Source organism: Chenopodium quinoa, unplaced genomic scaffold (genome assembly GCF_001683475.1).
Source record: "Chenopodium quinoa cultivar QQ74 unplaced genomic scaffold, ASM168347v1, whole genome shotgun sequence".
Lineage (NCBI taxonomy): Eukaryota > Viridiplantae > Streptophyta > Magnoliopsida > Caryophyllales > Amaranthaceae > Chenopodium > Chenopodium quinoa.
This window is the reverse complement of record NW_018742418.1, coordinates 7682855-7699773: the sequence shown is the minus strand read 5'-3', so window position 1 is coordinate 7699773 and position 16919 is coordinate 7682855. Positions and strand designations below refer to the sequence as shown.

Here is a 16919-nt window from a genome sequence, read left to right as displayed (position 1 = left end):
TGTACGAATTCAATTCTAGCTTCAAATCGACATCCAACATTACAAATGAGAATTTACTTCAATTCTAACTTGGTAGGGTTTACAAAAGCAATTTTATAATGAAGTAAAAGCACTAATAATGTGGTTCATGGAATGTTTCTTTGGATTGGATAGTATTTAAAGAAGAGGACTGGATTTTGAATTTTGATGATGTTCGTTTCACTAAGAAACAAATACCAGAATTCCTTGGACAATACAAGAACCTGCAATTTCTTCTAAGAATAATGACCATAAGCCAGACCCACGTATCACGGGCAAGCATAATAGATAGAATTATATTTTGAAAAGAGGAATAATGATATCAAAAATAGGAGAATAAAGAGTGAAATTGCATGGCTAGAATTTCATTAATCCATTTGTTTATCGGATTTCTCAATTATTATTTGAATTTGGAATGATTTGAGATGATGACACGAGGTAATATAGAAAGAAACGATATGATAGACCATCATAAAAGACTTTTTCATTATATTAGCAATGTTGTTAAAGTTTCTTGACATTGCCACAAGTTCTTCTTATACTTGCAATATTATATAGAAATTCTTACCATGAATTATTATTGAATACCAAATAGGCAAATAACATCGATAATATAATAATTTTGACTAGCATATGATAGTATTCGGACTAATCACACCTATTGCTCTTTATTGTATGTCTCTCTTATACAACCAATGATATAATTTTCGAATTTTTTTGTAATCAAAGTGCACGTAAACAAGTATAGAGAACTATGTAACGAGCATACAACAAGCTTTATGTTGATTATCGAAGCTAAAATGTAATCAGGGACCATATTGTACATGTAATCGCATTAAACAGGTCCTTTTTGTTCTATTAGTTGTGCATGTCATAAGATCATGTCAATGATAATAACATCAAATATTTATATAAGTTGATCAAGTGTAATTTTATTCTCATGATAAGGTGTTGTCATTTTCATGCATGGTAAAAAAAGAGCAACATATCGCAATCAAACTATTAAAAGCGAAAGGCCAACGTCAAAGCTTTCAATAACTTAAATGTTTCTTGAATTTTTGTAAACACATCCAACTGTCATGATGCAAATCACAACAATTAAACTTTATACTCTCTCATTCCCTAGCTCTATGTGAGTAATGTAACACCACATGTTACAAGTTCTTTTTCCTTTTCCTTTCTTTTTTTTTTTTTTTTTTTTTTTGGCATGTATCTTCAATTTTCACTTATTTTGGTGTTACAAAGATGGCCGAAAATATGAATAACATCTCCTTTTTCACGATGTGTATTTTGAAGCGTGGCAAAACTTACCTCAAGGAAAAATGTTCAAAGTGAATTATTTTGATTAAAAGTGATTAATATCTGTAAAAAGACAAAAGAATCTTGTGTATATATATAACATGACCTAATTTGATCATTGAGCTTGAATCATAAAACTCAACATTCGAATGTGACTCAATTAAACGCAATGCAATCCAAGTAATGAATCATTTGCCAGAGAATAGTAGTGCTTTCATATTTTAAGTGAAAATATAAATATTAGACGTCCTATTCTTCTATAGGCTCAATTGCACCGCAACAAAACCAGCTTACTTGAAAAACTTGGATGAAATTGACTATACGCTTTGTTTGTGTCTAACTGTCAAGTGTCTTATCTCCATGCACAAATTGTTGAAGCCAATTCATTGAATTTAATTTCAAAGTGTTTTATCAACCATCTAATTCAAGCTCTTATTGATTCAACATATCAAAACTTGTCTAAACTTATTTTATCTGAATTTAATTAGACTAAAAGAAAAACTTTTTTGTGTGTGAACTTGTTATAAAACACTCGTGTTGTTTAAAGTATCCTGAAAACTTATATTGCCTAAACTTATTAGAATTTTTTATGTATGAAATAATTCAAATTAAGCTGAACAAAACGAGGCCTTGACATTATATTGGTGATATTTTTGCTTCTTTCTTGTACCTTTTACTCTAGACATTTTCAAGGTATAGTCATTTTCGGCCTTCTTCCAGCCATCTGCCTGCTGCAATTTGATACGAGTATGTTTTATATCCCTTTATATAATTAAACTCTCTTCTTTGTTGAGTCATTATCTCCCAACTTAAAGTTCTCTTCTTTACCTCAATCTACTACTAATCCTAATACTACACCCTGATCTTGCTGATACTTCATTTATGGCTTCACTATCACCCACTAGCACCCGCCTAAGCCTACCGCCATCTTGGTCCTCGGAAAGCAACAATAGTAGCCTTCGTGAAGCCTCCTTTTCTTCCTATCTCAATAGCTCCGAGGAAACGTACATCCGTAGCCTCATTGAGTCCAGCCAAAACCAACTACTTTCAAAGCCTCCGCAGCAGCAGCAGCAGCATGATCATCTGCATAACTCGAGGCAGAAGAAGGTCGAGGATGGAGAAATCGACGTATTCAGTGCTGATAAGTACTTCAGCAGTGGAATAATAGATCAGGAGCGTAGTAACTCAACAAGGTCTAAAAGTGCAAGATTTCAACTGTCAGAACATAATCATGAAGAGCGTTCTGAAGGACCTGAACAGATAGTCAGAGTTAACTCGAATAAGCTGAAATCTCAGTTTCGAACTCCTAGCAGTCAGTCAGAACTGAGCTCGAATAGCCAGAGCGCATTATTGAGGCGTCTACATAGGACTCTGTCTACGTCTAATAATGAAGGTAATGGCAAAACACATCAGGGAAAGACTATGTCATTACTGTCCTGCTCTTGCTGTGTTAATAGGAAGTCTGTCGATATTGATCGAGAGTTTACTAAACACGGTAGCAGAGGCGGTATCACTGATGGAAGACCTCCAGCAGGATACAGTAAAGGAACCTACACGAGATCGATTAAGACAAGCTTTGACACGGCTGAGATCACACGAATGAACAAACTTCACCCAAATAATACCATAGAACCCTTTGTCTTCCCGGTCTCAGATTCTGCCAGCCTTACAGCAGTTAACAAGGTTTGGCTTATGGGGTTAATTGACCCTACTTAAATTTCGGTTTTTTTTTTTTGTTTTTTTGAAGTCGTCTACTTATTAAGATTTCAAAATACAAGTTCTCAAGATATATATATATATATATATATATATATATATATATATATATATATATTTTGTTTGGCCTCCAATAATTTTCTTTTTTGTTGGAATTTCCCCTGCAGTTGATAAATGTCGAAGAAGAGGAGGCAAGAAAGTCACTTGAAGTGTTCGGGTTTAGTGATTTGGATGATGGGAGCAAGAGGTTTAGCCTACAAAAGAGGCTTAGCATGCTATCATGGGATGCTATCCCAAGAACTGATGAGATCAGCACTTCAGGGGCACCTAGTGAGACATACAAGGACACAGAGAGCGATGCTAGTTCCGACTTATTTGAGATTGAGTGCCTGTCTTGTACTTCCAACCCGGTTATTCAGAGGCCTCGACTGATACCCTCAGATGGCAGCACCACCCCAACAACTGCATATGCACCTAGCGAGGCTAGCATCGAGTGGAGTGTTGTAACTGCCAGTGCTGCTGATTTCTCTATTGCGTCTGATTCAGAGGACCAAAGATCAAGGGCACTACCCTCAACAACTCGCCACAAGTCATCAGCATCAAAATCTAGTCCATTTGCTAAACGGGGTATGAGCAAGGAGGTTCAAAAGCCGGGTTCTAGCCTTCTTTTAGGGTGCAAGAGTCAGAAAGCAGTGAATGTAGCTCGAGAAGTTCATCGAAAAAGTCCTGCTAGAGGAATTTCTGAGAGTCAGAGGAAGCACAGGCTCTCGGATTCATTCACTCCGGTGACTAGGTTCCAAGTAGAGGCTAAGCTGCCTGGATTTGGTCATAGACAAAGAAAAAGCTTAAGTCCTGAACTTTTGTACATTCAATAGCTTTCGATTTTTGTAAAATTTATCTGTTACTGTGCTGTGTGTTTATGTACTACCTGCATTATTTTTTCCCTGATGATAATTAACTTCTTAGGAACCTTGGATATGTTCAATCTTCTTCCTAACCTTTCGATTAACTCAAGCACTCTTCTTTTTCCAATAATGTACTAATTTTGTCAATCACTATACTATTGTAACAAGTTAAGCCCCTTATATGATACATGTTTTGCTCGTGTAAGTTCCTCTTCGCCGGAGTTGTATAGGATGAATTGTTGTTTAAGTTCATAAGTGGTCTAATTAGAAAAACATCACATGTAAGATGAACTTATGAACCTAGTTTAAGGTGAAATGAACAAGGTACAAAAGTACAATCTAATTGTTCATCAAAGTTAAATTTATAGAATTGTTTTCACGAGAAATTTTTGAACTCAAACATGGTGTGTTTGTTATGTAATGTGTGCAGAGTATCATCCATTTTTTTTGCGGGTATAGAGAGAGCTACATATGTATACGTGATTCCATATCAAGTTTTCTGCCACGACGACTAACTAATTAAGGTAGTTGGCAACCATAGTAATTAATTCACTATTCATTTGTAAGGAGTTGTAGGGACTAAGGTAAGTTTAAATTTAAAAGTTCTTCCAATGAAGATGAGTGCATGCAAGTCAGTTTTTTATTTTCATTTTTTTAAACAAAGAAAAAAGAAAACACAACTTAATGAGACAAAATAAAAGAGTAGGTTAGCATGAAGACGTTAATTAGTTGTTGTCTCAATCCTGAACAATAATGTCTAAATATAATAACTTTGCATCCGCCATCTATTAATACATATAGAGCTTGGATTGATTTGATTGCCAATGTCAATTTTGTAACCACCTAATCCAGAGTATAATTATTTTGTAGCAGTAAGCGTTTTCCAGCTTTCCACCATCTACGGACTTTGGAATGTTACGATTATGACGCTTTTTATAAAAGTAATCATCCTACCTTCTTTACAGAGGTTAGTCACTCCAAATCTCATAAAATTCATGTTTTCAAAAGATAGGATTTGTAAAGATAACATCACTCGAGAAAATTACTGTAAAAAAAGGGTGCATCAAGTATGATAGGTGTTAATAAAATAATTCGCATTAGATAATTGTATATTTTCCTTCTTGTCTTAAATAAATATGTTTACATCATTATCAACATTATATAAACACCTCTCTATATATAGAGAATTATGTACTAAAGAGGGTCGAGGGTGATAGGTATATTTTCGTTAAGTATATATTAGGTGAAGTGAATAGAGCCTACAGAAACAAAATCAATCGAAGGTATAGTAACCTGCAGCTCTTGCGTACTAGCGAGTTCATCTGCCGTAGCTAGAAGCCATGAATTAGTGATTCGTGCACGGATGGTTAGCTTACCATAGCCGCTTATCTGCGTACAAAAATGCATGCAACTGAGCACTGTACTAACTACCAAAAAGAGTGAACAAAAATAGTAATGAAAAAACATAATGAAAGACAAGTTAGTATGAACCCAAATATTCATGCTACAAATTTGTAGGAATTTCACAATTTAATTTTATTATATTCTCCCAAGTCCCTTCCTCCAAAAAAAAAAAAAAAAAAAAAAAAAAAAAAAATTATTCTCCCAAGTCCCCACCAATTAAAATTGCTCAATATAAATGCCTAAATAATATAACACCAAAAAAATATTATTAAATTGGTATTACAATCTTGAGGAAGCCCATCATTTTACGTGGAAGAAAAATGAACCATATAACAATATTAAAAAGTAAAGGCCATGCAAAAACGTCGGCATCTAATTAATAAATATAACAAGGACTAAAGCTTAAAGAAAAGAGAATATTTGTCAATGTACTCTAAGTTCTGATTGTTAGAGCAATACCTAAGATAAGGATGGTCAGCTTCAATTATACTTGTATACATGGCTGAGTAGTCGAGTGTGGCTATCTATCTTGGTTGATATGTGGAGATGATAAATAATTATTAGTTGATACGGATGACTTCAAACTATTCCGAGTTAGGCTCGACCAGACTAGATAAAACCAAGTCAGAGAATTAGGGCATTTACATAGCCTAAACAATAGAAATGGGTGAGGTGTGTGATTGTCACTTATGAGTGGGTCCAAATTATTAAGCTAGTCCAGGTCATTGACCGAGCTACAGTTCTTACCTACAAGCACTTCAAAAGTTAGTTGAACGATCATGAACATTGAATGGTTTGTGATTAACGCCCTATAGGCTATAACCTTCTCATATCCTGTATTTCATTTATTCTTATTTGATTACAACATGAGAAGTGTGATATTTTAAGACTAGAGATATAGAAAGAAAAGAGAGAGAGAGAGAAGTACATTGATATGAGTTTTACACACATAAACTAGGTCAATGATGGATTAAACTCTCTAATTACCAAACTATAAACAACACTTTTGACAAACATCTGAACTTGCATGTTGCATCATTATAATTATCGCGAAAGCCACTAGATAAAAAATTCGTGGAGACAGATATTTACATTCCTCGCCCAAAATTAGTCTCACATATAGAGAGAGATCTAACAAGTAACATGGTAGAACTATTCTAATGTCTTTGAAAACAATAAGGCCAGGCATTCGAGGTGGAGAGATGAGCCGATGCTAAATCATCATATAAAAGACGTACGTTTACGAGGCCATATCTCAAAGCAAAAGGGGGTACGGGAAGGGTGTCAATTTGACCTTGCTATGCACCTCTAGTATTTGGGTGAGCCTGTACAAAGGTCATAACACGATTTATAAGATAGTATCTGACAAAAATATGTTGATCAAAGAGTAACAAAGCATACAGCTGATATGTGCTTCAGAGATTACATTCCTTAAAAAATGACTCCCTCTATAGTGTATCCAGTGACAATGAAAATTAGAATTTTGACATTTAATAATCCTGGTCTAAAAACATTTGAGCTAATAAATCAATACACCATCCAACCAAGGAAATGCCTGAATCACAAAGGCAGTATGAACCAGAGGCTATTCCGAAAAAGATAATGCTGAAATTCCCAACTCTACATCATTTAAATTCTGCTCAAGCGTCAAAAAACTTCATATAGACACAAATTAATAAGATTACAAAAACCGGCATGTACATAGAAAACACATTCCAAAGGTAGCTTAAATATGACAGCAGAGGACTGCGAATAGTGGTAAATGTAGCACATACAGTGGGTTATATCAATCATCCTTGCATTCCTTTGTAGGTCTCGCCTCAAATCCACCACCTTCTCTATGCTCTAGAGAATAAGGCATGTGAGTCCCAAGAATTTTGTCCCACATAACAAAGAAAGGCTGCGAGAAGTTGTACTTGCTTCCATAAAGCTGATGATGCACATCATGATATGCGGAATTATTACTGAACAAGATATGAAACAGGTTACCCGGTAGCCAAAGACCGCAGTGATCGTCCACTGTTTTGATGGTTGCAAAGGAAAAGAAGAAAATGGAGGTCCTTGGTGACATCCCAGATACGAGAAATGACAAGGCCCCACCAATAGTATCAAGAATAAGCCCCTCTAAAGGATGGTTGTAAAGAGCCCCATAAGCATAAGGGACAACAAGCCGGTGATGCTGGGAATGGATATGTCGGTACAAGAATTTGTTATGATGCATGTATCGGTGCATGAAATACTGCCAGGTATCCAAGACCATCATGGCAGTTACAAACTGGCATATGAGAACAAATATAGAAGTTTTTTGATTTTTTGCAGCCTCTACAGCACTTCCTGTTACCTACATACAAGCATTTCGAGTCAGCAATCAAGATATTCAAAATGGGTAAAAACACTAAATACTCATGATAGGAGCTCAGCAAAACCTGAATAATTGAAAGATTGGTAGGGGGGTCACTAAGTTATTCATTTACCATATAAAAAGACAGAATATACACATGCTACCAACACTTACTGAGGAACTGTCACAAAAGACCCACAGAAATGACTTATTTCTTAACTGTTAAGCATCAAATAGTTGTAGAAAACAAGCTTTTGGAACCTAGCAAATGGATATACATTATAACAGGAAAACATGGATTGCCTCTCAAGAAACTTTTGGAACCTAGTGAATGGAAGCAACATACTTCAAAGGTGTGTTTGGTTTGACGTAGATGTTTTCATGGAAAATGATTTTAACTCATTTTCCTTTGTTTGGTTTGAGAAATGGCTGGAAAACAATTTTCCTAATGGTGGAAAACTACATTTTCAATGGTAGAAAATAATTTCCTTTATAAAAAGATGAGAAGCCACATTTTCCTCCCTCTTCCTTACCTCCTTTATACTATTTTATCATCTATCCTCACCTTTCCAATCCTATTTCAATTTCTCTATGACTTTTCTGGTAAAGGAACAAACAAAAGGAAAATTAATTTGCAATTGTAGTTTTCCTTGAAAACATGTTCTCCATGAAAAATCATTTTTCATTGAAAATGTTTTACGTCAAACCAAACAGAGCCTAAGTGTAAAACATGGGTTGCCACTCAACAGTAAATTCAATCAGCAGCCCAATAGAGAATAAAAAGTAAAGGCAGTTAAAAAAAAAAAAAAACAAAACAAAAAAAAAAAGGTCTATGTACACATAAGCAACTGCTTAACAATCAGAATCGTTGCTGAAAGGCCACAAGCAATTAGCCACCATGTACTAACAAATGACCCTTAATGCATAACATCTGCAATGCAGACCAATGAATTAAGACCACCAAAACCAACAGCAAGACCTTTGATACAGTCCTTAAAATAGCGTCATTCTGACACATCTTTGAAGACCTATGAGCATCAACTGCCCATGCAGAGACAGTTGATTAACATATATAGCCAGTTTAGGCTACAATGCCAAGGCAACTTGGGCCCACAAACAAAAGCAAGGCTCTAAATAAACAAAGAATCAACTTGTCATTTAGTTGACAACAATTAATTCCCAAGCAACCCTGTCCCAATTCACTTGATGATTTAACTAATCCCAAAAGTAAATGTAGAATTACCTTCTAGCCTCAATAGCCTTAGACCCCTCTTATGGTATGGATCCTGGGTATCAGGTGAGAAATCACATCCATGTGTTTAACATTGATGATTTTTGGAGCTAAATACCTAAAAACAAGTGACCACAGCCTTAGGTCTCTTTTGGTGGCTCCTGGTATCCAGTACCAAATTGGGAAAAGAACCCCCTTCATCTCTCTCTCTCTCTCTCTCTCTCTCTCTCTCTCTCTCTCTCTCTCTCTTCCTCTGTGCTCCTAGTCTCAAACTTCACTGCCAGAGCTCCTCCCTCACTCTTCTCCTCACACTCTGGCAACTCTTCTCTTGCAGCAGCATCTCTCCCTCACTGCCTCTGTATCTCCTTTCCCTCCACCTGTGTTCTCCTTCCCCTCTGGAGTCTCTCCTACTAGGAAAGGTGTAATAATGTAGATCAATTAGATTAATCCACACCTCTTCAACAACTTAGTACAATGTAGGTATGGATGGTCAATTTTGGCTACCAGGTTTGGGACCGGTGGTCGATCAAGGGTGCAGAGCAAAGAGGTTGATGTCCTTGATGAAGAGATTGAACATCATGGTAGTGATTTTTGTTGGCAGCGGTGGTATTGGAAGGGTACTAAAGGGGCACATACAAATAAGGGCGGAGGCAGAGGCGAGAGGGGAGGGGTCACGTAGCAGAGCTGTTATGGTGGTTTGGCGACGAGGGTTGTATTGCTGGTGATTGTATTTATGGTGATAAAGCCATGGTGTTCTGTCTCTTAATTTATTTAATTCCACAGTGAGGCCATGAGGGTTTGGAACAAACCCACAAATCCCATAGGTCTGGAACCTTATAGTTTGCAGGTAAAGAGGGTTGGCCCCCCTCACATCGATTTGGATGATTCCATATGTTATTGATACCTGAAACTTGTGAACCAAACACATGCTCATAGGATTTTCGGTGTATTTCTCATCCAGGATTATTCATTGAAAGATTTATTACATAATTATTTTTTAAAATAAAAGATTTTCATTTCCAAATATAAGATATGTAAAAAGAAAACCCAGTCTAACACACTCAACACACACCAAAAAATTCTAAATTGGTGGAACCATGGAAGAATTACATATACTGTATAGAATAAGTACAGACTATAAACTTTTGAAACATCAATAAGAACAAGATCCAATTTCTCAAGTACAGGGCTGACATTAAAAAAATTACATTTATGAAAAGACTAATCAACTGAATTCACTGCACATGATCAGACTACAACTACTTTGATCAGACCGCAAAAGAAGGTGCTCAATTAGTCAAATTAGAGGTGTGAGGTGTGGGGCAGACACAACATACACTAGCACAAGATTCTAGGTTTCAAATTTGGTTATTTATCACCTTATAAGATTATTTTTACAAGGAAACACATAATTTATATTACATTGAAAGATTTGGGTTTCTTCTACTTCAATCAAAAAGTGCGAAACAGAATTAACAGATTTTGGTCACATGTGTAATTAATGCACTGAGGTGTGCGCCTCAGCCCATGGCCCCATGCTGTGCAACAGTCAGTAGCTCAGCATGATATATTGAGGCAAAATTTGTAACCAGAAGGACATCATGACAGCTATTGTATCTCAGTGTCAGACTCAGACACTCAAGAAGAAGAAAAATTGTGAGCATTGGTTCAAAATGGAGTCTTAAGAGAGTGACTGACTGAACCAACAATTGCATATTGAAATTAAATGGATGTCCCGAGTATCATGAGAGACGATAACATTTCCACATGCTCACATACAAGAGACAGACAATTCTTGTACACCATAATAGTTAAGCCACATGTTAAGACAACAACAAAGCCTAGTGTTTTTTCCTAATCCACAGTGCAATTTAACACACCAAATGGGTACGCAGAACGCAATTCACTACCTAATTATGTTGAATTAGTCCAAAAAATTCCATTATACCAGTATGTGTAATAGCCAATATACTCATGTTCCCAATACAAAATTTGCGCACAAAGGGGGGGGGGATTGGGTAACACTACCAAAGCCACATAATCACGTAAAAAGAGTTATAATATTTACCAAACAGCTGAATAAGTTATATGCCAAATCTCATTATGGCATAAATTGATTCTATTCCATAGAAGCAGAGAACAGTACGGCAAAATATGACCATTTATATCTACCATATACACTTTAATACTCCAATCAAAAAACATCTACGATTAGTCAGACACTATGCCAGATTGCCAGCATCATTGGGCGATGCCTTTATATTAAGAGGCAAAGAACAAGGCCTCAAATTCAAGGTGTAAGGTGAGGGTGAGGCAAGTGTGCACCCGTCACAAACTCAAGACACTATATTTTGCAGCAATGGTTATAGAACATTTATTTCATTTATACTAAAACATAGATATTAATACTATGCCCTCCGTCCTTAAAAAGCCAAAAGTATTGCCCATTTTTAACGGAATTGTCCAGTGAAAGTCACTGTTGAGTGAAGATTGAATAAAGAAGCTTTTGTTTTATACTTACAATGTTCCATATTCCAACTTGCAACATAGCACTTTAGCAAGCATTTTAAGGAAGAGAATTGATGGTGTAAATGAGCATATTAATCAAAATAATTGAAACACAAGCAACTGAAGCAAGATGGATACTATATGCTATCGATGTTAAATTCATTTTAATAATCTGAACATTTAAACCCTCAAATCTTTCCCTTAAAATGTATGTCAAAGTGATACGTTGCAAGTAATTTGTTACAGAGGAAGTATTAGTTCAATTAATGAGAGAGGAAGTGAAGCAAATTTTTAAATAAAATAAATAAAAGAGGAAAAAATGGGATTTATGTTACTCTTTACTACATTGAGTGGACCCAGCCTCCCAACCCACAAAAAGAAGAGGGCATTCCTTTTGGAACCGACTAAAGTGGAAATATGACTAATTCTTTTCAGGATGAAGGGAGTATCTTACTACATTTTTATTCAATTTTTCATAAGCTAAACATGGAGCGGAGCAAAACTAAAGTGATGGGTTTTGGTCACATGAGTTGTTTGGGAAGATTAAGGTGCCCGCCTCTTCCCATGTGATGTTGACATGCTTAATTGAATTAAGGGCATTGCAGTGTGACTATGGTATGTGACTCACTGTTAAACTCATTCACTTCATAAAAATTGCATTGGTTCAAGATGATACGTCAAGTGTCAATATTCATGTTAGAGTACTCAAGAAAAGAAAAGCCCAAGTATCACAGGAGACACTAAACATTCCCATAAACTCCAGGACAAGAATACTACTACTGTTTTTTTTTCCTTTCCTACTTGTTCCACTTTGACACTATTCACATATCCTACTTGACCATATTACTTTTACTAATATTTACAACAATAATTCATTGCGTAAAAATGTTATTGCCTTTATCTGACAGAGGTAACAAACTACTCTTTATTCATTAATCAATACTCATAAACTACAAAAGAGGCTATTCTGTATTCAAGACATCATTAAAGAATCTGATAGAGGAAACAAACTACGCTGTATTCATATACATAAAAGCTGTAAGCTTTGTCACAAGGACCTATATATAGCTCGGTACAAAGTAACATGATTCTATTATCACTCAAAATGGTAAGCTACAATGCAAATAACATTAACTTATCTTCTTGAATGAGAACAACCGTTTTCTTCTCAAATCCGCACGTAGGGGCTACCAAAATTGGAACTTTCACCAAAAGTGTATCCCTCTTACCAAAAACAATGTCAATCATGTTGTGGTTGCACATTATTTTCCTCAAGCGATATAGAACTACTTCCCAATTTCATGTGCATCATTACTAATAAGCTAGCAGTAACAATCTACAACTTCCCCAGATATCCTAAATTAATATCTTCTCTACTTGCCAAAAGTTATTGTGCCTGTTTCATTCGGAGTTAGGGAAGCATAATCTATAAATTTCATTATCTTTTCATGTATCAGTTTTAAACCAGATTATTGAGATATCACTTTCCCATAAAAGAGGGAACAACATTTTGTACTAGAACTTCACAAGGAATCCTCTTCACAAGGCTTTTACCCAAATATTACATCTCCTAAAAACCCAAATATCAGACCTCCTAAAAAATGTCCTCAGTACAAAGCTTATTCTAAATCATCACTTCTCTTGGAAAAAGAATACTTTTCTCATATCAATAAGCCATAATTTCTTAAAGGGGAATTTATCTCTTTCTCCAAATGTGAAAGTTCTAAAATTCCAGCTCAACCAAACGATGAATGATATCAAACACTCCTCTGAAAACAATTATTGCCACTCAAATTCCAATTAAACACCAACAACTCGACGAAGATAGCACAAAAAGATCCTTCATTTTTTCAGTCAAAACAAACTATAGCCACCATTGACCACATTTTAAACGCACTTCACAGAGTAAACTTACAGGCTAACTAAAATTTTTGTCAATTGCAATACACTTTGACAATAAAAATCAACAATTTCACAAATTACTCGGATACAACAGAAAGCATTGTCATTAACTCATTATCATGCAATTAAACAAGAATAAAAAGTTCCCATTCAAATTAAAATTGATTTCATCATCATAAGCTCAAACCTCACTCCAAATTAACCAATTAATATTCAAAATTAGCAGTTAATACAAGAAAATTAGCACTATAATCAAAATTAATTTACTGTAAAAACATAATCAAACCCACAAATCAATCCACTAAACACTGAATGAACACAAAACCCAGATCAAAATTAAGGCGAAAACAAAGATCAAAACGACTAACCGCGAAAAGTATGATAGCAACAACAGCTTGAACAGTCTGTTGAAGAAGAACACCCTTAACAACAGTAGATTTCGAGACCAAATTCTTCTCATCTTCATCCTTTCTCGAATGCAAACGATAATTATCAAAAGAACCAAACATCAAATAAATCCCAGAGTATACCCAATACACAATAATCGGCGCAAATGTCCCCAATATCTCATCGGAAACCTCAAATTCAGCACCCATCATCTTCATCCTTTTTCTCAAAAATGAAGAAGAAATATAAAAATTCTTCAAAAATCTGGGGAAAATCGCATACCCAGAAAATAATAAATGTCGATTAATGCAAAAATTAATGGTTGATTGATTATGATCTGACCCAGATAATACGACGGGTGAAGGAGACAGAGCTTGGAATTATGAAGCTGGATCAAATGATTGGACTGGAAAAAAAGGGGAATTATAATTTGGGGAATTTGATTCCTGAGAGAGTAGGAGAGAGAAAGTCAGCCACGAGAAAAGGTGAAAGAGATGAGTTGCTGGTAGTTAGGGTTTTATAATTTAATTGCGGAAAAATCAAATAGGAGAAGAGTCAATGAACATATAAAGTACCTAACCAGATTGAACTATCGATCTTAATGTGGACGGTATATGCATATTCCGTATGTTGGTACATTGTATGTCAATCATCACATAAGAAACGAAGTAATTAAAAAATTAAAAAGTGAAGAGTTAATAAAAACATAAAGTACGAATACAATATTGGATCTGTATTTTCGATATTACGTTGATGGTATATGCATAAAGAGTATGTCGATAGGTAATACGTCGATAATCATTTGAATACAATTAATTTGAAAATTAAAAGAGAAAGATAATGAGATATTTGTTTCTGAAAACTGTGGTTTTCTATAGTTAGAATTGGTATTATTATGATAAAGAAATTAGTGGTAAATTAATCTAGAAGTTAGTAAATCGAATAAAATTCAAAGATGTAAGGTGGAGAATATTTGGGCCTTGAATAATTTGATTATGCTGTCGTAATTGACTGGATTAGGTATGGTTGAAAGATATTACCACTGACTTGGGGCATCACGTAAGGAGTACATAATTGTACTCTATACACAATACACAACATGTGACTATGTGACTTGTGTTGTAATGGTGACATACTGACAATGCTGCTACTGAAATTTACTTAGTACTTGTACCTCCCTACTAGTCCCTAGTTGTCATACTCCATATTTGACTAACTCGACAAGAATAATCTCTAATCTCGTAGGTTTAATTTTGTGCTGTGACATTTCGTTTTTTTATTAAGGATAATGATACTCGTATACAAAGTAACTACTCTATAGTCTATATTAGGGGTGAGCAAAAATTTCGGGTATCCGGAATTGGAACAGAAACCGATTAGGAACTGGCGGGTCCGGAAACAGAATTGGACCTGGTGATTCCAATTCTTGGTAATAAATTAAGGAGCCGGTTATAACCGGTTCCAAATCCAATTCTCAATTTTTTGGACCCAGAACCGGTTGGGTACCCGATTACCCAACATATGTTACACTAAATAAGTTTTTAAAAATAAAATTATGTTAAGTGTATCTAGTTAGTAAAAAAAAAAATATATTAATACCTTACATAAATAAAATAGCTTAATGCATATATAAATACAAGTGTTAAACGCTAAAAATGAAAATAGAATAAAATATATAAGTATTATAATTTATAATATATTTTAACAATTATATACATAAGTGGGTACCCGAAACTGGAACCGATACTCGATGGTTCCCATTCCAAGTCCTAAATTTTAGGACCCGGTTGAACCAATTCCAATTCCGGTTCCGAATTTTAGGACCCGGTGCCAACCAATTCCGGATCCTAAAATTTTGACCGGGGACCCGGTTTGCTCACCCCTACTCTGTATATGTATAAGGATAGATGACACTATTGATGCAGCACAAATCTAGCGCATCATGACATGAGCACGCACAGTGCGCAGCAAGCTATAAGTGAGCTTATATGTTATTTCAGGAGAAGCACGACATTGCACAATAAAATAAGTTAAATTTAGCTTAGACACCACACAATAGCACATGGGTTTTGGTCCTACCATGGTTGTTTTTTAGGAATTTTGACACGTCACATCACAACATGTAACGGGTGGGCTCAGTCGTGAGCCAAGCTTAGTTGATGCGTATTTTTGACAATTTAAATTTAGTGGAAGAATTTGAGTGATTTTAATGGTGGAAATTTAAAGGATAGTCTTAGAAGGCAACGACTTCTAAGTTTGATCTTAAGAGCAACAATCCCAAAACCTTAGTTAACAACTAGTTTGAACCTTAACAAAGTTCTCTTCAAGCAAAAGCTCAATATTCTCAACTTTTAATTCATAAACGTCCTACTATAATTGTTGACATGAATCAAATATATATAGGAAAAATAAATCTAACCTACTTGCCTTGCAAACAAACTAAATAAAAAGTCCTAATAATTAATTAATGAACCAAGAGAGCCCACTAATTATTTAACACAACTTAGGAAGCCCAAGGCCCCATAACTACTACTAAGAAAATAATTAAAACATTATTAAAACTCACTCGTAAAACCCCTACTTTAAGAGTAAGGTAAAACTAAGAGAGCACCTATATAAAACAATAAAAATAGTTATAAAAAGGGGACTCGATTCACATCATTAGTCAAACACAAAGCACGCAAGCCCAACACAGGGCACGGCCTACCTTTAGGAAATCCAAGTTGCTATTTGGTAAGGAGACTTAGAAAACAACTTCCTCTATCTTATAGGAGGTGTTACTTCCTATAATTTTGTCAATCATATAACTTCTGGTGTTCCACTTTCTAGGAAATTTCCACTTCTTATGTATTGTTATGTCAACTAAACAAACACTTATGCTATACACTTGTTTTTTCATAGTTTACACATGTTAATATGTTGTATTTATCATCAATATAAGTAAAACTTGCAAAATTTTGATATCTTTAATATTTACTTTGAAACAAACCTAACACAATCTCGCGAAACAATTCTTTTCTTCTACAATTGACCAAATACAATCAACATTTTCTTAATTTAGCCACTTGGACAGTATTGTGTAAAGAACAAATAGGAACAGATAGCCACTGAGAATATTTTGTTTTTTGAGGAAATTGTGGTTTTAATTTATAATATCAATGTAATAACAACTCTTTATTCTATAAGCACAACATTAAAAGACTACAGT

The 16919-nt window shown here is 35.0% G+C and overlaps 2 protein-coding genes across 2 annotated transcripts; one reads left to right on the top strand and one right to left on the bottom strand.

The window, feature by feature from the left end:
* The first annotated feature begins 1961 nt into the window (after positions 1–1961).
* On the top strand, positions 1962–4213 carry LOC110707298 (protein PHYTOCHROME KINASE SUBSTRATE 1-like). The gene is made up of 2 exons (XM_021885320.1): positions 1962–3000; positions 3201–4213. Exons 1-2 carry the CDS (start codon positions 2200–2202, stop codon positions 3906–3908), a joined length of 1509 nt encoding a protein of 502 aa, XP_021741012.1. The 5' UTR covers positions 1962–2199; the 3' UTR covers positions 3909–4213.
* Positions 4214–6689: 2476 nt separating this feature from the next.
* Positions 6690–14248, bottom strand: LOC110712391 (sphinganine C4-monooxygenase 1-like). Its single transcript, XM_021890851.1, has 2 exons — positions 13693–14248; positions 6690–7683 (listed from the first exon to the last, which is right to left on the bottom strand). The coding sequence occupies exons 1-2, from the start codon at positions 13927–13929 to the stop codon at positions 7129–7131; spliced, it is 792 nt and encodes a 263-aa protein (XP_021746543.1). The 5' UTR covers positions 13930–14248; the 3' UTR covers positions 6690–7128.
* Positions 14249–16919: the final 2671 nt, after the last annotated feature.